This window comes from Xiphias gladius, chromosome 22 (assembly GCF_016859285.1).
Source record: "Xiphias gladius isolate SHS-SW01 ecotype Sanya breed wild chromosome 22, ASM1685928v1, whole genome shotgun sequence".
Lineage (NCBI taxonomy): Eukaryota > Metazoa > Chordata > Actinopteri > Istiophoriformes > Xiphiidae > Xiphias > Xiphias gladius.
Genome location: NC_053421.1, coordinates 20,231,704 through 20,252,858, shown reverse-complemented (window position 1 = coordinate 20,252,858; position 21,155 = coordinate 20,231,704). Strand labels below are relative to the sequence as shown.

General features: G+C 38.3%; 4 protein-coding genes across 12 annotated transcripts; 3 read left to right on the top strand and 1 right to left on the bottom strand.

Moving 5' to 3' along the window:
• Window positions 1-2,534: 2,534 nt before the first annotated feature.
• Window positions 2,535-3,713, top strand: cnfn (cornifelin). Of its 2 annotated transcripts, none has more exons than XM_040117053.1 (4): window positions 2,535-2,621; window positions 3,053-3,178; window positions 3,261-3,397; window positions 3,599-3,713. In XM_040117053.1, the coding sequence occupies exons 2-4, from the start codon at window positions 3,055-3,057 to the stop codon at window positions 3,686-3,688; spliced, it is 351 nt and encodes a 116-aa protein (XP_039972987.1). In that variant the 5' UTR covers window positions 2,535-2,621; window positions 3,053-3,054; the 3' UTR covers window positions 3,689-3,713. The 2 variants fall into 2 exon arrangements, with proteins under 2 accessions (XP_039972987.1, XP_039972988.1); XM_040117054.1 differs by having other exon boundaries at window positions 2,555-2,615.
• Window positions 3,072-14,774, bottom strand: si:dkey-250k15.4. 7 transcript variants are annotated; one of them, XM_040117046.1, is made up of 7 exons: window positions 14,638-14,774; window positions 14,141-14,260; window positions 13,975-14,029; window positions 12,976-13,039; window positions 11,250-12,493; window positions 10,353-10,486; window positions 8,923-10,208 (listed from the first exon to the last, which is right to left on the bottom strand). In XM_040117046.1, exons 4-7 carry the CDS (start codon window positions 12,999-13,001, stop codon window positions 9,570-9,572), a joined length of 2,043 nt encoding a protein of 680 aa, XP_039972980.1. In that variant the 5' UTR covers window positions 13,002-13,039; window positions 13,975-14,029; window positions 14,141-14,260; window positions 14,638-14,774; the 3' UTR covers window positions 8,923-9,569. The 7 variants fall into 7 exon arrangements, with proteins under 7 accessions (XP_039972984.1, XP_039972980.1, XP_039972979.1 ...); XM_040117045.1 differs by lacking the exon at window positions 14,638-14,774 and adding an exon at window positions 14,352-14,587; XM_040117050.1 differs by lacking the exons at window positions 8,923-10,208; window positions 14,638-14,774 and adding an exon at window positions 3,072-3,189 and having other exon boundaries at window positions 14,141-14,587.
• On the top strand, window positions 5,914-9,201 carry tlr21 (toll-like receptor 21). Its single transcript, XM_040117043.1, has one exon. The coding sequence runs from the start codon at window positions 5,938-5,940 to the stop codon at window positions 8,875-8,877; it is 2,940 nt and encodes a 979-aa protein (XP_039972977.1). The 5' UTR covers window positions 5,914-5,937; the 3' UTR covers window positions 8,878-9,201.
• pafah1b3 lies at window positions 14,607-19,772 on the top strand. 2 transcript variants are annotated; one of them, XM_040117051.1, is made up of 6 exons: window positions 14,607-14,885; window positions 15,416-15,509; window positions 16,535-16,624; window positions 16,770-16,886; window positions 17,053-17,175; window positions 18,211-19,772. In XM_040117051.1, the coding sequence occupies exons 2-6, from the start codon at window positions 15,429-15,431 to the stop codon at window positions 18,469-18,471; spliced, it is 672 nt and encodes a 223-aa protein (XP_039972985.1). In that variant the 5' UTR covers window positions 14,607-14,885; window positions 15,416-15,428; the 3' UTR covers window positions 18,472-19,772. The 2 variants fall into 2 exon arrangements, with proteins under 2 accessions (XP_039972985.1, XP_039972986.1); XM_040117052.1 differs by lacking the exon at window positions 14,607-14,885 and adding an exon at window positions 15,089-15,124.
• The last annotated feature ends 1,383 nt before the right edge of the window (window positions 19,773-21,155 follow it).

Here is a 21,155-nt window from a genome sequence, read left to right as displayed (position 1 = left end):
ATGTAGGAGGAAATGAACACACTTGTGGTTACTTCTATCTCTACTGAGGGATCTCTGGTAAATAATATTATTTTTTTATTATTGTGCAATGTCACCAATGTTTTGCTTCCTTCTGCCATAGTCGACTTGTTTATATGATGAACAGTGCAATACAAACCACAGAAACATACTGCTAAAGTAATATTAGTATGTAATCTGGTGTGCACATGAACATCCTAGAGAGCTGAAGTGCCTATTTGAAGAAAAAAAAAAAAAAAAATTGTCTGGTGCCATAATGGCACACTTTGATGCTCCACTTTAAACTTGGGTCACTCAAATATCCCTCTGGCTTGTGTCTCACTGATGTGTCCTTAGGGCAAAAATCAAGCCTGACCCTGCATGCTGTTCCACTGTTTCCTTTTTGCCCTTGCTGTCAAGAAAGTATGAACACACCACTTTTGTATAACAAGCTATAAACTGTCCCATACTGGATTTTTGAGGCTGATTCTGATATACATATTTGGAAGTTTGAAAAATGTGATACTAATTTATCAGCAACTTGTCAGTGTTCTCTGGTGCACAAACTAGAGACAGTATTTGTAAATTACCTCGAACCCAGTTTGGCATTCATCTGCTGCAATTTCTTGTTATTTATCGGTCGATAAATCAACCTGTACAATTTATCTATCCAATTCTATTAGAATCTCAATCAAATCTGTAAGTTATGTTATACCCGTGGGACATTTGTCTTCTTATCAGCAGCCATAATGACATGTTGTTCTGTTTCAAAATCTGTATTCAAAAGGAAATTTAATTGTAGAGTCAACATGCAGGAAATGAGTCATGGCAGAGCATAACAATACTTTTATCTGTCCTGTCTTGTTTTGGCAGGTGTTGCTGTAATCTGAGTTTTGTTCAAAATATCATCTGCCGTTAAGATTTCCTATACCATACGCTGTGGGATAATGTTCTAATGCCCCTCTTTGATAACCTATTGAGGTAGGGCTACTTGATCTGGATGTACCTGGTAATTTTATGGTTTAGGAAAAGTTCAGAAATCTATGCTAGACCCCCCCCCCCCCAAAAAAAAAGTTCCTAAATGTGAGATCCAATATTGGTCATGATATGACCGAGTAGTGACCGTGCAAGAAATTTCCAGAAATTAGAAATTGCACATAATGAGATTAGAAAGAACCCATTCAACTAATGGTTATACATTGCTAATAGGGTTAATCCTTGTATTTTGTTCATGTTTTCTTTACTTTGACATTGTTTGGAGTGTCTCAGACTCAACTGCTATATGTGTAAAAAATAAAACGAATATTATACACAATAATTGCATTTTTTTTCTTCAAATATATAGATTTTTTTCTTTTCTTCAAACCTTATTAAAACCCAGTATGTAGAAACGTATTAAAGTGGCAACCCTTCCTCTTTCCATAAACCGGGCTTGCAAATTGAGAGGGGACAAAATACAGAAATGAAAATAAAGCATTGTTATTACACCAAATAAGGTAATAGTTTATTTTTTATATGTTATATGGGCAATGCATAAAAAAAATACATATTCCTTTTGCTTATAAAAAAAATGATCACAGACAAGGAAATGTATATTATCCTACAGAGTGACATAAATTTATGTTGGGGGACTGTTGAGGTCTAAATCTCTGTCAGACCTCTTATGAATAAACAGTCATGAAATTCCAATAACAATAAATCAGCAGACATATTTGGGATTTAGGAGCATAGTGCTGTGTAAAATGTATTTTCTACACCAATCACAAATAAAAAGCATATTAAAATCCATCATATTTAATCAAGTTTTACAGCAGGGGTCTCTGAAACCACAAACAGAAATGCTTCTGAAACATGTCATCAATTTTAAAGGAAATTCCTATGAAATTAGATGAAGTCTTTAAGTATTAAAATGATAAAAAAATTAAGTATGGCTTTTGAGGCCCTGTAGGACCCCAGATAAAAACATTAAGATCAAGGGGTATCTTTGTACTTTGTTTTGATATACTGTAAGCTATGTCCTATTATTTTACTGTAACCACTTTCATAGTTAAGGAGGCTCTCTCTCATCTTACATAGCCCTCGCATGCACGTGTGTGTTGCTGTTCACCAGTGTTGTCCGTTGAGCCATGTGTACATCTGGACATACCATACAAATACACATATGCTCTGACAAAAAAAAAACAAAAAAAAAACTATTGTAGCACAAACCTTTTTTTATGGTCAACTCATGTCTGTGCTTAGGCTTCAGAGCTCCTACATATAGAGCTGGGCCAACAGTGTGTACACACACCACACCTGCACTAAAGGCAAAACCTAGTTTATAAGTTTCTAAAATACAAATATACACTATGCTGATAAAAACCGCGTTATGTTGGGTGCAGCCTTTTGAAAGGTGTGATACGCCCCATAAATAAACATTTGAGATTTGTCTTTACAGGGTATTTGCACCAGCCCAAGTGGTCGTTGTTTGTCACGTCATATCAGCATGGAAACTGGGCTCACATATGACTGATGTCACACTGGGTATAAGAGCTGTGGCCATGTCCCTCGCCCTCCCATTTGTGGAATCAGCCCGTGACCGTCTACAACATTTGACCGCACTAACCTCAAGAGGACAGGTAAAGGTGAGATTTTGTGAAGCCCTGTTTCCTACAAACTAAGGTTGTCCAGTTCTGCTACACAGAGCAGTCTTCAGGTTTTCATTGCAATTCATAACACTAAATGATTCCACTAATTTAATGCCTCCCTATCTGGTTTATGGTGGAATAAGCTTAAATTGTTTTTGGCTTGAATGAAAACCTGCAGAAGCTTCGATGGCACAGGACTGGAGATGGAGCAGGACATTTTCTTTAGCGGAAACTTTGCTGCAAATAGGGCTTGATAATGTTACCATGTGAGCGAGTTTAATTTTTAATATTATATTTAATTTTTAATAATACTGTGACTTTGTACAACCAACCAATTATTAGGACAAATCATGATTATTAACCGAGGTGATCTATGTGACGTTTCACATTCTGAATCTTCCTCACACTCCTTTTTCGTCTTCTTGCAGCGATGGCGTTCCAGTCAAATGTGATAAGCTCGCAGCCTCAGGTCTCAGTCACACAGTACACTGTCTCCTCGGGATTATCAGACTGGAGTACAAATGTGTGCGACTGCTGTGAAGACTGTGGCATCTGTACGTGTTTTCTGTACAAAAGCAGAAATGAACCAACACTGTGAAATGAATTTCAGTATGACAATACGTCTGTCACTTCCAGGTCTTTGTGCAACATTTGTCCCCTGTATCCTGGCCTGTAAGGTGGCTCAGGACAACGGGGACAGCTGCTGCCTGCCCTTCCTTCCTGGCGCCATGATTGCTCTAAGGACAAGTATTCGCAGCAGATACCACATTGGAGTAAGTTGGCTAAAGTTGTCTAACTACTGATTAGACCAGAAAAATAATAGTACAATTGATTTAGTACTGACAATAGGATGCATGAAATGCAGACCCATTCCCTGTCTGTGAAAAAAATATTATTCACCCTTAACAATCCTTTTATTTTGCATGAGATAATGATGGTTGTCACCAGTTGACTCTGACTGTGCTTTTACCCAGGGCTCAGTGTGTGATGACTGGGTTGTCATGGCCTGCCTGCCTCTGTGTGGACTTTGTCAGATGGCACGCGAGCAGAAGATGAGGGGATAAAAAGAAGGGACATTACATCTAATTTTCAAATTACAGGGGGGGGAGCACATATGGAAATTTACATTTCTCGGTCTGGACACCATTTATGTATTTCAAATTAAAACTTGCTTTATTGGCATAACCATAATTAAGCAGGTATTGCCAATAAATGTACACTAGGACAAGGTTTACAACGTAAGACTAATAGTCAGATTCAATTGCCATTTTGTTTCATTTTATTATTCTATACTATTATACACTAAATCTATAATATACATATTTAAACAAATCAGAGATCTGGCCAGGCATTCAGAGATGCATAGAGATGGAAGAAAAAGACTACAGAGAAATAATTCAATATTTAAGTAGGCATACATTTTTACACTGAACCAGTCTTTTATTATAAGTTAAACAGCAACTCACCGCTTTGAAATTGTCTTTATGCGACAAACCAGTGAACACATGAGGGAGGAAATGCTGCAATTAACAGCAACAATGACTTTCCCCTTACATTGGAAAAGTTTACAGTGGTGAATTTACACACTTTATTTTGGAACGTAATTGGAACGTACCTGTATATTGCTTTTCTTGCATTCTATATTATCCAGTGACGCATTCATCTAATAATCTATAAAACAAATATTCTATGTATGCATTTAAGCAATAGCTTTTCAATAAAACCTTGTGGAATTATCATGATGTGATTCAGGCTTTTTTGCGTGAGTAGCTGAAACCGAATATGGAAGGAAAAGAATGGGCTTCCCCCATCTTCCTCTTTCTGCTTTAGTGTATATCTAAGATGGTCACAGTACAACGAAGCACTCTGATTTGGCACAGTCAAGTGAGAAACATTCATTCGATCAGGTAAGGCTGTCATGGCAAAATATTGTTATTTATTTTTAACTTCAAATATAGTAAGATATTTGGCAATTACTTTTCAGATCCAACAAGAGTGTGAAAGATAATATTAAAGATTATACCAGGATGACTTGTCTCAGGATATTAATGTTTATTTGCAAGTGCTCTTTCTCGGACAAACTAAAAATACTTTCTTTAGAGAGATTGTATCTGAAGTGTTGGACAAATAATGGGAGAATGTTTATGACAGAAAAAGAACAAGGATTATTTCAGAAGTCTCCCTGTCTCGTGAGGGTTGTTACAAAATGTCGCTATAATTTAGTTACCCTTACTTGTAGTAGTAAACTCCAAATTATTTGCTGTTTGGCCAATGACAACCCTTTGATGGCATGTATCACGTCTGAATATTAATAAAGTGAAACAAATGTCAGGAGGAGGAGGACAAAAGGGCAGAAGGAAAAGGGATATGAAAACATTGTAAAAGAGGAACCGAGTTGTCCCTGTTACTTCAAGTTTAACTTCTTGGCACCTCACAGAATGGTTTGGGTTGGTAAGACACATTAACATCAGCAAGAAACTGTTTGAATTAGTGTAGGAATTTGCAGTACAGAAAATCCTTCACTAACATCATAAAAGTAGGGGCATTTTTATTTTGGGGCATCATGTCACTTTTATGTTATAGCACTTCATACATCAGACATTGTTTCTGAAAACATGACAGTATTTGATAAAAATGTATACTAACATTTATTTCTGTCAAAATTCTGCTTATGTATCTGCTACATACATATATATAACTACTGGTCAAAATTTTAGAACACCTCAATTTTTAGAGTTTTTTATTTAAATTTAAGTAGCTCAAGTCCAGTGGAAAAACCTTAAATGGTAAAAAAAGTAAGTGGTAAACTGCCCAAGGTATATAAAAAAAAAAAAAAAAAAAAAAAAGTTGAAGTCACCAAGCGCTGAAATATCACGTAAATTTCAGATAATAACAGGCCTCTTTCAGCGATAAAAAATTGGTTTACTCAGAACTTTCCTGCAGCAATGGAAGTAAATTAAGCCTTGAAAGTTAATGCAACCAATCCCTACAGGAGCCCTAACTTTTTGATTACTTACAAGTCTTGTCTGTACAAAGTTAGTGTTGGAACAAACAATGTTACTACACCCTCTGATGTATTTTAAGGACAATACTGTACTGCAGGAAGTAGTACTGTATATTGCTATCAGAACGGTGAGAAGAAGGCAATTTACTTGTACAACATAACATGTGATACGGGTTATGCCCTGCTCTCTGTCCTCAGATTCCTGCTCCACGTTCAACTAATGAACAACCCAGAGGCCTTTTCAACATAAATCAAACCAACAAAGACACTTATTTAAATGACTGTGTCCCTGGACTGCAACAAGACAACATGGCTGTTCTAACTTATCAGTTGTTGTCAGTTACAGTTGTTCTTGGTGCTGTTCAACTCAGTGGTTACAGCTTTAAAAACTGCATTGCAGACCCATATTCAAATGGAAAATGTTTCAACTGCATCCATCGAAAGGAAAAGAAGATGTCTGTTATTATACGTGATCTGCCGCCATCTGCCATCAATCTCACCGTCTCCATGAATCCTGTGTCATACATTTCCAACCACAGCTTTGTTCATCTACCAAAGCTTCAATACCTCAGAATAGATCATAACAATTTGAGTATCATCGATCAGTTTGCTTTCAAAAACTTGCATCAACTTCAGTCTCTAAATTTGTCTTTTAACTACATATCAGAACTCAACCCTTTTCTGTTTAAGGACCTTCACAACCTCACCTTTCTTTCGCTGACAAACAATAAATTAAAGCAGCTCCCTGATGGAATTTTCGCTACTATGCTCAATCTGAACACTTTAATCATGAGGCAAAACCTTCTGACAAATTTCTCAGGGATTTCTGTGTCTGTGTCACATCTAATTAATCTGAAGACAATAGACCTTTGCTTTAACAGTTTGACCTCTCTCAGCCACTCAAATGTGTCGCTGCCCAAATCCCTCACTACTTTATATATATGTAAAAATAATCTGTCTACATTAGGATGTAAACATTCATTTCTCAGGTTCATCAAGGTGCTAGATTTGTCATACAATTGGAGGTTCCCTACGATGGCTTTTCAAGGAGTGGATTTGAGACATATAAAATATCTGCGTTTGCGTTCAACAAGTGTCAAGGTTGTGGAGTTTTTAAATATCAGCAACGTCCAAGCAAATCTTGTTGATTTCTCTGGCACAGGTCTAAAAAATGACAGCCTGCTTATCGAGCTATGCAGATTGTTGAAGAGAAAGGTGAAATGGATAAAAAATTTGCGTCTGGGTATTAATGGGATTGAGAATCTAACAAACTACACACTGTACTATTGTCCTAAAATCACAGGGGCTCTGGATCTATCCCGCAATGAACTGAAAACAACAAGTTGTCTTAACTTTCTCAATAGACAGACACGCATAAAAAGCTTCAATGCAGAGCATAACCATCTCACCTCTCTCCAGTCCTGTAGAACACAAAATATGATTTACTTCCAAAATCTGGAGGAGCTGAGCTATCGTTACAACCGCATCCTCTCAGTAAATTCTTATGCTTTCTATCACACACCAAATATCAAGACGCTAAAACTTAACATAAACACAATTGCTTATCTCGATCGCAAAGCTCTCAAAGGGTTGAAAAGACTCGAGACACTCCGTTTGGACAATAATATCTTAACGGATTTGTTCAATGACACCTTTGAAGATAATTCCAACCTGCAAATTCTTAATCTACGCAACAATCGTATTTCTGTCATTTTCAATTGGACCTTTCTCAGGCTCAATAATCTTACTACATTGGATCTTGGGGGTAATAAGATCACTCATTTTCAGCCATTGGCTCTTGATGGACTAAACAGTCTGTCCAAATTCTATCTAGATGGAAACAACCTCAAACAGATTGACACTTCCCTCTGTCGTGTATTTCAAGATACACTCACAGTGCTAGATTTAGAAAGTAATAAGATACGCTTCCTCAGTGAAAATATCAGGTCACCATTTATGAATCTCAGCAAACTCAGTGATCTGAAATTGGGTGGGCAGCAGCCTTATGGCCTGACCGTTTTACCCAGCACTTTATTTCGTGGCCTCCACTCACTGAAATCTCTCTATCTCAGCAACAATAAAATCTTTCATCTTGCTCCTGATGTATTTGATGATCTGACAGGCTTGCGTTTCCTCTCACTGGATAACTGCTGTGTTGGGGTGGCAAAATTACAACCAGGAGTCTTTAAAAATCTAAGAAATTTGACCAAATTGATTGTAGAAAATATGGGCATTCAGAATTTCTCAAAGGAGGTTTTTGGGAATCTTACACAGTTAGGCATACTGCAGCTCAACCGCAATGTGATGCACAGCATTCCTGTTGATGCACTACTAAGTCTAGCTAAACTCCACTACCTTGACATACGTAATATTCCTTTAAGCTGCACCTGCCACAACAGTTTGCTGCAAAACTGGACAAAAAATAACCCAAATGTACAGGTAGTCTATCTCCACAGTCTGCAATGCCAACATGATACAAAAATCAAATTCTATAACTTCGATACCAAAGTTTGTTACATAGATCTAGGAGAGTACCTGCTCTTCAGCACAGCAGCTGTGATCTTCCTGTTCACGGTCACTCCTTTACTTTATGTCAAACTCTATTGGAGAATGAAGTACAGCTACTATGTGTTCCGTTCCTGGTTTAGTGATCAGTGGCGCAGACTCAGAGAGGAGGAAGAAAACTGCAAATATGATGCATTTATTTCCTATAATTCCTCTGATGAACAATGGGTCATGGACCATTTACTGCCCAATCTGGAGGGAAATGGATCATCTTTTAAACTTTGCCTACATCACAGGGACTTTGAACTGGGCCGCGATATTGTGGACAACATTGTCTCTGCTGTATACAGCAGCCGTAAAACTATTTGTATGGTGAGCAGGAATTTCCTACAAAGCGAGTGGTGTTCCCTGGAAATCCAGCTAGCCAGCTACCGACTCTTCGATGAGCACCGAGACGTTCTTCTGCTTGTGTTTCTGGAGCCAATCTCTGAGAGGCAGCTGTCATCCTATCACCGCATGAGAAAAGTCATGTTAAAAAAGACTTACCTGCAGTGGCCTGGCTCAGACTGCATTGACCCACTTCAGGCCCAAGAACTGTTTTGGAATCAGCTATGTAGGGCAATAAGAGTGGGGAGCAGACTCAAAACAGAAGAAAATGATAAAAGGGAAGGGTGTGCTTCTGCTGAAAGTGAAGAGACTGAAAATTTTGAGACATCAGATGAAAACTATTACTTGCTACCTTAAAAAGGTTTGAGAATTTTATTTGTGATTTAGTCAAGATAAAGCCTTCAGTATATCAAATGATAAATTCAATTCTCTGCTGCAGGGAGAGGGTTATGAAAATATGGTGTGAAAGTACAGTGTGATCCAAGGATTATAAAGGATTAACAATAACATCATTTATACAAGCATGAATCAACAGTGTCATTTAATATCTTGTGATCAGGTCAGTTTTATATTTAGTAATGCTTGATGCTTGGAATTCCTCTATTTTACACTTGTACAAATGGGTTTTCTTGCATTTAAATGTTGCCCACACACACACAAAAAAAAAAAAAAAAAATTAAATAGCTTTCACAATAGCACATTCATGGCCAAAATTATTCCTACAAAATTTCCTATTATAGCACCTGTGTTAGTGAAGATGTGTTTATATACAGTACTGCATATTAAAAAATTCTCCAAAGATGCAGCCAATACATAATTGTGTGTTTCTTTATCTAATAAATGGCACAAAAGAATAAAAGAGATAACTCTTGAGATGACAGCTATTGTTATTACATTTAATGCTGTATTTTTAATAAAAATTGAGCACACCACAAATTTTCGCTGATTATGAACAAAAAGTGTTGATGGAACGAATTAAGAGAGCATTGGTGTTTAGTTAACTAAAGAAATGTTCACAGGCATGACTTTATGCAGAGTTTCACTACACATTAGTACAGTTTCATAGGAGGAAAGGACCAGTGCTCAGGGCTCGGTAAAGAAAAGGGAGGTGCTGGGCCTCTTTCAAGCATGTGAGATGGTGGGTAATGCATCATGTCCGTGTGGTGGGACCTGAGGGGAGGGCAAGTTGAAGAGAGACTGAATTGGCTGAAAGGCTGGAAATGGTTGCTCTGATTAGAATGGTGAATTTGGGCAGAGAAGGAGTGAGCAAAGGAGTATCTGTCAGTTTCAAAGGGGTTTTGCTCCTGGGGAAAATGCAGTGGCTCTGCTGAATGTCTACCTGGCAGCTGTGCTTGGTAAGGAAAGAAAGACTGGATGTTGTTGTCATTGTCCTGAGGCCCACAGCTACTACCTCTAACTGCTTGGCTGTGGTTCGTAAAGATTTTTTCAAAGGAATCAAAAATAACTGGCTCTTTGCTCTTTGGCCTGTTGAAACTGTTTTTCCAGTGCTGAGATGCAGAGGCTTTTTCTCCCCAGCATGAGGTGGGAGAGGGAGCAAACAAATGATCACTTGCTGAAGATGCAGAAGGCTCAAAGTCCATGCTGAACTGAGGAGAGCAACTAGGTCTGAGGATATCATCCAAAAGACTGGCAGAATTATCCACAGGGCTTGTCAACCATTCAGCAGTCTTCACATGAAAGACCAGAAAGCAGTTTATTCCAGAGTAAGAGAATATTAAAATTATCTGATATTATCAAAAGAAGGATAACATCTGGGCCATATGTGATATTAACTTAAATAAGGGAGTTGCAGTGTAATTTTAAGCTCTTACCCGTTCCAGGCTTTGGTGTGGCTGTAGACTAGACTTCCAGTTAAAATGCCTGCCTCCAATCATTTTGAAAGATGTGGTTTTTTGGCTGTCAAGACATGGCTGACTAGCAGTGTCAGCTTTAAATGCTGATGAATCTAAAAAGAAGGAGACACACAACTGAAAAACAGGCCAGAAACTTTGTGTGCAGTGCTTACTACTGCTCTTTAAAACTTGAAATTTACAGTATGGATTGTACTCATTGAGTTCATGACAAAGCCCATTTTAAGGATAGGTCCACAATTTTTCAAGCCTGTCTTAAAAAGAATACTGTGCCAAGAAACTTAATAGTGTTCCAACAAAGGCAAGGAAGAAGGAGGCTTCAAGTTAATAAACATGAATGTAAACCTTGCAAACAAAAATTGGCTTTGCAAATGTTTTATGAGGAAAGAAATACATCCAAAATGTTTGTCAGGCCTCAGAGATACAGTCAGTGTTTTAAGGTAAATAAAACTGAATGTACAAATAACTTTCTTTACAAGAAAACTTCACAGGGCAGGTAAAAAATGGGTAATATGGACAATTATCACAGTAAAATCTCGAAATCAATGTGGTGTTATCAATATTGAGGTAAAAAGATGATATCGATATGAATACTAACAAGTTGAACAACACACAGTAAAAAGTTCAGGTTTTATCCACGTGAACATGTCACCTTCTGTAATGTTGGTAAGATTTAACTTGTTTCTCATTTCTAGATGAAAACTGTAACACGATATCTCAACATAAGAATTTTGTGATTATACAGACAGATGATAACCTAACACCAAGTCGTCTCTTAAAAACAATAATATTTAACAAATACCCATATTTTCTTTTTATTATGAGAGTCTCAGAGCTGTCTAGTATTTCAGAGCCTACCTGTAGGCAGCTCATCTTCATATATCATGGTTGGCTCCTGAACGTGATCCTGGACTGCCTTTGCTAGATCAATACCAAAGCTCAGGTGTCGCTGTTCCTCGAAAAGGTTCTCCTGAAGCCGGGTTCCATGCATCTCCTGCATAGCTTTCAACAGCACCTCCCTGCTCTCTGCCACCAGGTTTCTCTTCCTCAGAAGTGGGAACTGCAGACAGTCACACAAACGTGCTGCCATTTCACTGACAGACTTAAATACAAAGGCAGGAACTTGTCTTCTGTGTTGTAATTCAAAGCTGTCAGCACTGAGTGAGCTGGAGAGCTGAAGTGGGCCCGGGCTGAGACCATGAGCTTCTGTCTGGTAAACAGGACACTCCGGGTTCTTTGCGGTGTGCTTCACAGTAGAATTCATGTGTGTCTTTACTTTCCTGTTTAACGTCTTTACATTGTCTCTGTCAACAGTGGGAGTCAGTTTTTTGCTTTTATTTATTACTACATCGAGGGAGCTGTGTTTAGATGAGAAGATGCTTTTATAGCTTCCAGATGAAAAATGAAGTTGTTGCTGTGGTCTCTGCCCAAGTGTAACATCTGATCCATGACTGATTTTCTTCTGTTTTTCATGGCAATCATCATGGGTGTTTATAGCAGAGTCTGTTTTCTTTTCAACTGGCTCAACCTCACCAGTATCAGCACCCAACAAGTCATTACTGGAGAATGGAGAAGGAATGTGAGATGTTGAAGATGGATGTGAAATTGCATCGTTCTTTTCTTGTGCTTTCTGTCCACTTTTCTCCACCTTCCCCTGCTCACTTAACAAGCGTTCAATGTCAACAGACTTCACCTCATGTTTGAACAGGCCATGGTGTCCGATCAGGCGGCTGTCTGTGATGATGCTTGGTTCCTGTGCAGCAGGAATGACATTTGGAAATTGTGCAGCTCTTCTTAAAGGACAATGCCAGCTACTGTGACAACAGTTACAGGGGTGTGCCATGTCTCGACTGCTTTGGTGATGGTAGTGATGGTGATGTACTTTGGTTTTTGAGGCCGCTTTCCGACCACCTCTTGTCTGACTCCTTTCCTTGCGGGTCTTCAGTCGTTTCATTTTGTTCTGCCCATCTGTCTTATTATGGTCTATGTTCAGTAAGCAACATTTTTTATCTGTTGTTTCTGACTGCCTGTTGAAAAATTTTAAGATCTTTTCTTTGTCTGATAGGGCCCTGCCACAAATGTGACTCATTCTGCACCCAATTCTGTGAAAAGATAACTGCAGTTAGACATTTCTCAGAAAAAATGATGTGAGTAGGACAGACAAGAGAGGTAGGCAACCACTACAGGATGTTTAACCTCAATGAGCTCAACACTTCTACAATATTTTAATGGAAATTACAAACCTCTCTCACACACACACACACACACACACACACACACACAATTTTTTTCCCCCACATAAAACCCTCAACTAAAGAGTAGGTGGTCTGATTTTTTTTCCTTCGGTGACCAACCAAACCAACCTATCCCAATTTAAAGAACCTTTTACATAGAATGCATTTTAGGGCAATTAATTTGCATGCCATTTGAAAGCATATCACTTAACGAAAAGAAACACTTCAGCATAGCAAATTCTGCTTTGCTGAAATGCGGCATTTACAATATTTTATTTGCTCCAAGTTGGATTTCTACCATCTTCAGTGGCAATAAGACAGATTCAACCAATCCCAAAAAGCAACGTCACCTGTCAACAGCTACACGGCAAGGCATGTCGACTCCTTTATTTATGTCTCACAGAAGCTGTTGCTCTGTTATAAAGCACAGATGTTGGCAGTTCAGCAGTTGGTTTACCACAGCAACAGTGTCCATTTGTGACTGTAAGCTAGAGTCATCTAAACAGGCCACAGAGCCTTCTTACAGCGTGTCTGAGGTAGTCTCTCCCCTCTCCACTGACACAGTTAATCTACTTGCTATTATAAGCAGAGCTAATATCACAGTGGCTCTTATGCAAGATGTACATCTCCACAATATATTCAAACAGAATCATCGACATCTTGTCTTGTCATGGTGCATAACTAACTGAGTTGCAGCAGATGTAAATAATTCTGAGGCAACTATTTACAGTGAATTGTTTTGCATGAGCTATTTACTCCAGTTGCACTATGTCAAAGGACCTTAACTTTGCAGACTGTAGGAAAGCAAATCTATATTCTTAGGCCTATGCATCTGTATTTGTGCAGTATCAGACCTCAATAAGTCAATGAACTCATACTGTAAATTAAAAAAAATAAAAATAAAAAAAATAAAAAACTATAAAAACAAAATGGTATATTTGGATTATATCCTAACAAAACATTTGAGTCTTCTGAATCTTGAGTATCTTCACTATTTCTACAAGTGAGTGATCAAGAACATGTCTCTAGGTTCCTGACTCTGAGATTACAAATGTCACCCTACTTTACCTGGAAGGGTTTAACAAAAAGGCGAACTGTCCAAATATTGTTTAATACTTGGTCTGACATTTGGATTCAAACTGCTAATGTAGCTTAACGGTTAGCTAGCTAGCCAACAGGTGCAAATAAATTTGAAGCACAACTGTATGAAGTTAGAGTATTCAGCTGTAGCTGGTAATAAACAGAGTAACTAACCTTAACTTCAGGCACATGCCATGCGAGACAAGCAGTAACTATGCATTAAAAATTTATACACATACTTAAAATCATTAATTAACAACGCTTCTTACCAAAATTGTCCGCGGTCGTTAATTGCCGCACGTAAATCTGTCGTTGCTCGGCAACCTAGAGAAGACAGTGTTGCCAGATTTGACTGACAAAAGGATTGACAAAATACGAAATTGAACTTTTACAAGAAACAGGGAGTATAGCGTTGCCATGGATTCAGTGACTTACACTATGGGTGAGCTACAACCCGAGCCCCGTATTTTTAAAACCTGTATTGGTTCGACTCTTCTTCTGTTGTAGCCCATCTGCCTCAAGGTTGGACGTGTTGTGCCATCTTGTGATGCTCTTCTGCTTACAACAGTTGTAAAGAGCGGTTAGTTTAGTTAGCGTAGCCTTTCTGTCAGCCCCAACCAGTCTGGCCATTCTACTCTGTCCTCACTCATCAACTTCCATCAGTAGAACTGCTGCTGCTGCTGGTCACTGGATGCCAGCCCATCTGGCACCAACAGTCATACCACAGTCAAAGTCACTGAGTTAACAACCCCCCGTTTAAATCTGCATGACTTTATGTATCGCACTGCTGCCACGCAGTTGGCTGATTGGATAACCGTATAAATAAGCAGCTGTACATGGTACTTCGTTAAGTGCTCAGTCAGTGTTAACTTCTAGTTGTTTTTAAAACACCTGCATGCACCTGTCCCTGTCACTTCACATGGTAGCTTTACCTCACTCATCTCTCCCTCTCGCAACTCCCTTACAGTTTGAACACCTCTTGAATAAAGCCGAAATTTCCGCAGGTGAAAACCACACAAAATGTAGCCCAAATTGTAACAATCCGCACAATTAAAAAACAAGTAGCCCAAATGGGCGGAAAAGTGCTCGATCTGGCAACACTGGTCGCAGATTTCTTTGCGCAGCACCGACTCCCACGAACACCAACGAGCAGGGCGAATCCACTTACACATACGAGGAGGTAAAACTGTCTCATCTTTTACATTCCTCTTCACTCGAGCAATTCTTTACTTATCATTTATTTGTATCGAATGCTGTTAAACCGACTGTAAAATACATAGTAATGATAAAGTGTCACATAATACTGTAATACGTGAAAAAAAATATTTTGTTGCCAATGGAGGATAATGGTACATGCAACTGTAGTAAAAATTTACTTCCTGAAACTGAACTAGGGGCTGACGATATTTTGATTTTATGGTAGTTAGTGTTCAGTAATATCTATAGATGTAAACGCTACATAAAGCGCTGCCTACCCCCCTTTTTCACAATTTAGGCTTTCATAATTTAACGTTAATAAGAAGCAGGGTGTGACCGTTATCTCTCTGTTAAACTACAGCTGTCTTGTGTTTCAGCAAGTAGGCTAGCTACTGCTAATTCTAGCAACCTCCATAGATTTAGCTAGGAATTACAGCTACAGGATATTAACTTAACGGTTTGTTTCCGTGGCAAAAAATACCAAAACCCCTACGTGACTGCTTTCCTACACAGGTAGTGTCAAGTCATGAGTGCAGAAGACCCAAATCCAGCCGCCACACCCACTCCCTATGAGGACATTCAGGGAGATGGACGATGGATGTCTCTGGTGTGTTAAATTGTCATTATTATTATGAGTTGTCTATTACTTGTTCCCTGGGTTATACATGGCTACAGAATAACAACAACCATGACTCGTCAAGATTTCCCAGTCTGCATTCTCGCTAATGTTTAGTTTGGTGAAATTATAGCTTGATGACTGAAAATGTGATCTTAAGGGAGGTATCACAGTTGAAAATGATCCGAGCCCGACATATTGTATTGCATATTGCTTCTAGGTTAAAAGCATTTTCAAGTCAAAAACAAAACAGGTGAAAAATTCTTTAGTTGTAATTATTTTTATGAAATATAACCGTATAGTAGAGCTACAACGATCCTACGTTAATCGGCAAATATTTTGATAATCCATTAATCGTTTTTCAAGCAAGACTGCTTAAAAAAACCAAACATTTTCTGATCAAAACTTTCAAATAAGAACATTTGCACCTTCTATTTGACATATACCACAATAAACTGAATATCTTTGACTTTTGAACTGTTGTTTGGACAAAACAAGACATTTACAGACGTCACTTTCTGCTCCCCCAAGATTTGAGGGGCATTTTTCACAATTATTTATTTTTCTTAGACTACGCGATCAATTAATTAATCAAAAAAATAATCAGTAAATTAATACATAATGGAAATAGCCATAAGCTCCAACCCTACTGTATACTTAGTGTTTTTCATTTTGTGATTTATTAAAAAGAAAAAAACTTCAATACTGGAGATCCTTCCATAAAATACCAGTTTTTTAGTTTTTCCTCAGATTGACATGGAAATATGCATTGATATTTAATCCACTGATCTAGTATTCAAGCAAATATCTTCCAATTTCCATATTTTAATAATATACAGCATACAAAAGACATTTTTGTATGTATGGCTGCAACTAATGTTTATTTTCATTGTCGATTAATCTGTTTTATTATTTTCGTGATTACTCATTTCTCAATAAAATGTAAGAATAGTGAAAAATGCACATCGTAAAAAAAAAAAAAAGTCCACATTTATTTTCCCTTTTTCTTTTTGTAGCACAACCGCTTTGTGTCTGACAGCAAAGACAAGGAACCTGATGTCCTGTTTGTTGGAGACTCTCTTGTTCAGCTCATGCACCAGTTTGGGGTAAAACATAGAGCACATTCCTATTTGTGTCTTCTCTGTATACAGTGTTTGACAGCTTTTCATGTTCTCATAAACTCCTATGCACACTTTCAAATTGTGTGAACTTAGTGTTCAACATGTGGTTGTGTTGTGGTTTCGTCTGCAGATATGGAGGCAGCTGTTCTCTCCTCTCCATGCCCTCAATTTTGGGGTGGGTGGTGATGCAACACAGCATGTGCTTTGGAGACTTAGCAACGGTGAACTGGATAACATCAGCCCAAAGGTCCAAAACAGTGCCAAAAATAGAGAACATGATCATGCTTGTTTATTCACCACAGTAGACTGATTGTGCTCAACTTTGTGCTGAGATATTAATTCCAGGTACATTGACCCCAAACTGTCAATGAGATTTGCTCAGTCATGCAATCTTTCTGCTTTTGTTGTTGTAGGTTGTAGTGCTGTGGGTAGGCACCAACAATCATGGTCACACTGCTGAACAGATCTGTGGAGGGATCATGGCTATTGTCCAAGTCATCAAGAACAAGCTCCCCCATGCCAACACGCTTGTACTCGTAGGTTTTCTATGCTACATTCCTTCAAGGAAGCGTCAATCTACTCATCTTCATGTCGGTTGAAAATGACAAATGAAGTTCATGCAACCATTGAACTGCACAATGATTGTCACCCCTCTTGGTTTCAATAGACGTTTGGGCACATTACAGTTGTTTTGTTCACATTTTTTCAAGTCCGTCTTAAATCGGTACCCACATACCCGTTTTTTCTTGCCGTACTCTTTCCTCCAGTTCATACTGGCCCTTAAGAGATCGCTTTCTAACATGCTTCCAAAGGCAGTGGTGGGGCACAAAATCCACAGTCCTCGTTTTGTGCAAAAATGTATTCCAAAGTTTATCTGAATATAAGATGAAGCTTTAACAGGCTGAGTTAATAAAATAAAGTTGATATATTTCAAAGTAATAGTTTTTGAGTACAGAATTTCCTGTTTGTGTTTTCCCAGCCAGTGTTTCTGTGCTGAGTTGCAGTAGAAGGATAGTAACAAAAAAAGGGATTTTGTACCAAAAATACTGTAACTTTGGAAGATACTTGCTTGATTTTGTCTAACTCAGACTGTTAAAGCCTCATATTAACTAAAGATAAATTTCAGAATGTACTTTTGCTCAGAATTTATGATTGTGGATTGTGTCCCCATCTCTTATTGTATATTGGAAGTGCATTAGAAAGAGATTGACGAACCATTACAGCAAGAAAAATCTTTTTTCAATGTTAATGTGGGCACATGATTGCTGGTTTAAGACAGACCTGAAAAAAATTTAACCTATTCTTCAAAAAGCACTTAAATTACATGTAAACTGTTTGGAAGTGATGATCCTGAAATGGCACTATACGTAGGTGACCTTGTATGTTTGATGGCGATACGAACGTCAGTGGATTTTCAAAGTGATTGAGTCAGATTTTCCTTTTGGGAAACATTCCTGTAGAGAGTAACACACACTTTATATATTGGTACTTTTTATTTTAAAAATATTGCAAAAAACACCATGGAATGTTCCATCTTTTTTTACTATAGCATAAATACATCTTTTTTCCAGGGATTACTGCCCAGAGGTAAACTGCCAAACCCTCTGCGGGAGAGAAATGCCATGGTGAACAAGCTGGTCCAGGAGGCGGTATTGTCCCTCCCTCATGCTTCTTTCCTCGCTGTGGACCCTGGCTTTGTCCACTCCAATGGTAGCATCTCCCACCAAGACATGTACGACTACCTTCACCTGACTCCCCAGGGCTACCAGGCTGTGTGTGAACCCCTGCACGCCCATCTCAAGTCCATGCTAGATAAACCTGCTGAGAACTGAGCAACCAGGGCACAGACCTACACTACCACAGTGGTCCTCGTCCCTGTTTCCAGAGAGCATCACACTAATCTTTTTAAGACCTTGAATGATGGATAGAGTCAGTCATTAAGGTCTAATAGTTGCACAAACTATTTGTGCAAATTCTCTCCATGGCCAGGGTTGGTGACCACTGTTACAGGTAATGGGACCACAAAGTTTTTGGTGTTTATGATACAGTAAGAAATTAAATGTGCCGGTGTATAGAGAGACAAAAGTCCTGCCTCAATTCCCGGTAAGCATCTGTTCCATTGGCTTTTGGTCTTAAAGCGTTTTTTCCACCAAAGGATTATTTCATTTCTATGCCAAACGATACAAGGGTTGAATATGATAAGGGGAACTCTGTGCAACATCCAGGGGGGATCAGAGCCAGTGACTCAACAGTCAGGACAATAAAATGACATCTGAATGAATGATATCTGTAATACATAAATAAATCCAGATGTCCAGTGGTTATGAATAAAGCTTTTAAAAAGATGCAGCAGCTTTTTACTCTTAATGAAGACATGCTGTAGGTCAAAACATTAGTTGCTGCATCTTATTTAAACCTTTATGTATAACTGTGGGCTCCAGATCTCATCCCTTCAACTACAGCGCTCATGAGTCTATCAAAGGAGCTTGATTTACATCAGAATATGGACAGATACCTGCTTTTCCAAAGAAACATCCTATGGCAAAATATACTGTCCGACTGAGGCTACTGGAACAGGATTTATTTGGAAAAGGGTGCAAGACTGTGGCTCTTAAGGTGCCAGGATATGTCTGGTATGAAAAAAATACAAGATACAAGAATTACCCTGACTAAGAAATTCCTGTAATTTGTCATTTTGTTTTATGAGTTCAACTAAGTTTCATGAGTTCAGTTTGTTTGTCAATAGCTTTATTTACTCTGTTGTGAAGTCTTATGTCTTTGTACACATTAATTTGAATGACCAAATGTTTTTCATTGATCATTATTGTCTATTTGCTTGTCATGTCACATGTTATTTCATTCTTGTCCTCGTACCTTTTTGCTTCACCCTATGTAATAGCAACAGATTTTGATGTGAGAGGCTGTGTTTAGTTGCAAACATGGGTGTATTTGAGTAGGTTGTGACGTCGTATTGATACATCTATAGTTGATTGTGCTTCAGGTTCAGTCTCGTCTGTAACATAATGACCAATTTAAAAGGCTTTACTTCACACTAAAATGCTTCTGAATTATGCTTTGGGGTGGCTGATTGTGTAAGTGATGAAAGAATGCATTAAACATGAAGACAAAATGGTTTCAGTATCCTTTTGACTGATTGATCAGAGCTGAAAGCTGATGTTGATTTATTGTCACTGATACAGTGCCACATTTTTATGCCACTAGGTTCATCTAGAGTACATATGAACAGATTATGTCCCCAAGAGATTTATTGCTTTTGGTTGACTGGTGTTGTCCCTGTCCCAGACAGGGCTGAAAGCAGAGACCTGCATTTTTCTGAAACTTCAGAGGGGGGACAAGTCTCACTCTGCTCTTACCTGCATACAGCCTTGTCAGGGGGCAGTATAAGACTGACACCTCTTTCAACAGTTATTACACACAATACAATATCTCATGCTTACAATTCTTTGCGGTGGCCTGGACAATAGCAAGCACTACCTTAAATGTCACAGCCAGTGGCATGGAAGATACATTGACTGTGTTGTTCACCAACCACAAAAAGATGATACATACATATACTTTTGACTTCTCAGTTTCCTCCCGTGTTGTCTAAATAGAGTGGAACAGATATTTAGATCTCAGCTTGAATCAGTAAGGAAAAGCATAGAGCTTAAAATGAATGTGTGACACAGATAACCACTCAAAGTAAGATCATATACTGTATTAACAAGACCCTGTAAGAAAAGTTTCACCCGAGACTTAAAAACAAGGGTATGATGTGGGTCCCTCACCTTCTCTTGACACTGAGCCATTACTAAAACCACTATATCAAGTTTATTGGCAAAGGTACATCTTTCCTGTTATTCACAGCCACCCACTGTAACGGTGCCGATTGGGCAAGACATGCTTCATTTAACTGGCATTGCATGTGCCACGTCTCAACCTCAGACAACCTTTATAAAGAGCCACAATGACAACTATTTCATTCCCTCACTGAGACTGAATTTAGTGCACCTGCAGGTTTTCTTTCCCTGGACATATTGTATCGTACTAGCTTTAATACAGCATGGGATCAAGGATGTTTCTACTGCTGGTCCTTGTACTACTATTGTTCACTGAACACAGCCAAGGTATTGAGTCTCCTTACTAACTCCTTACTTAAAAATAAGATATTATAGTGAGCTGTAAAAGTAAGTTTACATTTTGTTCACTTTATTCTGTGATTGCTTTTTTAATTTTCCAAAGGTTATCCTGAGACACACAAACAATCTTTCATTGCCAGCACATTCTCTGATGGTATGTAAGATTAATGTTCAAAACACGTTCTGCAAAATTCATTAACATTTTTTGAGTTTTCATATTTGTATTATATCATTTAATCTAATTATTATTATTATTATTAATGTAATTTTAGGTAGGTTTTAAGTTTGATATCAATTGTGTTGTAGCCTCTGCTGTTGGAGAACCACTGACAACTCCAAATGCAGTCAACACCACAAAACAGCACAGCAGACTGTGT

Coding starts and splice junctions, on each gene's coding strand:
- pafah1b3 (XM_040117051.1), top strand. CDS start 15,429: ATGAGTGCAGAAGACCCAAATCCAGCCGCCACACCCACTCCCTATGAG. Junction 15,510..16,534: donor ATGGACGATGGATGTCTCTG/GTGTGTTAAATT, acceptor TTCTTTTTGTAG/CACAACCGCTTTGTGTCTGA. Junction 16,887..17,052: donor TGGATAACATCAGCCCAAAG/GTCCAAAACAGT, acceptor TTGTTGTTGTAG/GTTGTAGTGCTGTGGGTAGG.
- tlr21 (XM_040117043.1), top strand. CDS start 5,938: ATGGCTGTTCTAACTTATCAGTTGTTGTCAGTTACAGTTGTTCTTGGT.
- si:dkey-250k15.4 (XM_040117046.1), bottom strand. CDS start 13,001: ATGCCTTGCCGTGTAGCTGTTGACAG. Junction 10,487..11,249: donor TGAAGATGAGCTGCCTACAG/GTAGGCTCTGAA, acceptor CCTTCTTTTTAG/ATTCATCAGCATTTAAAGCT. Junction 10,209..10,352: donor CACACCAAAGCCTGGAACGG/GTAAGAGCTTAA, acceptor TTTCATGTGAAG/ACTGCTGAATGGTTGACAAG.
- cnfn (XM_040117053.1), top strand. CDS start 3,055: ATGGCGTTCCAGTCAAATGTGATAAGCTCGCAGCCTCAGGTCTCAGTC. Junction 3,179..3,260: donor CTGTGAAGACTGTGGCATCT/GTACGTGTTTTC, acceptor TGTCACTTCCAG/GTCTTTGTGCAACATTTGTC. Junction 3,398..3,598: donor GCAGCAGATACCACATTGGA/GTAAGTTGGCTA, acceptor GCTTTTACCCAG/GGCTCAGTGTGTGATGACTG.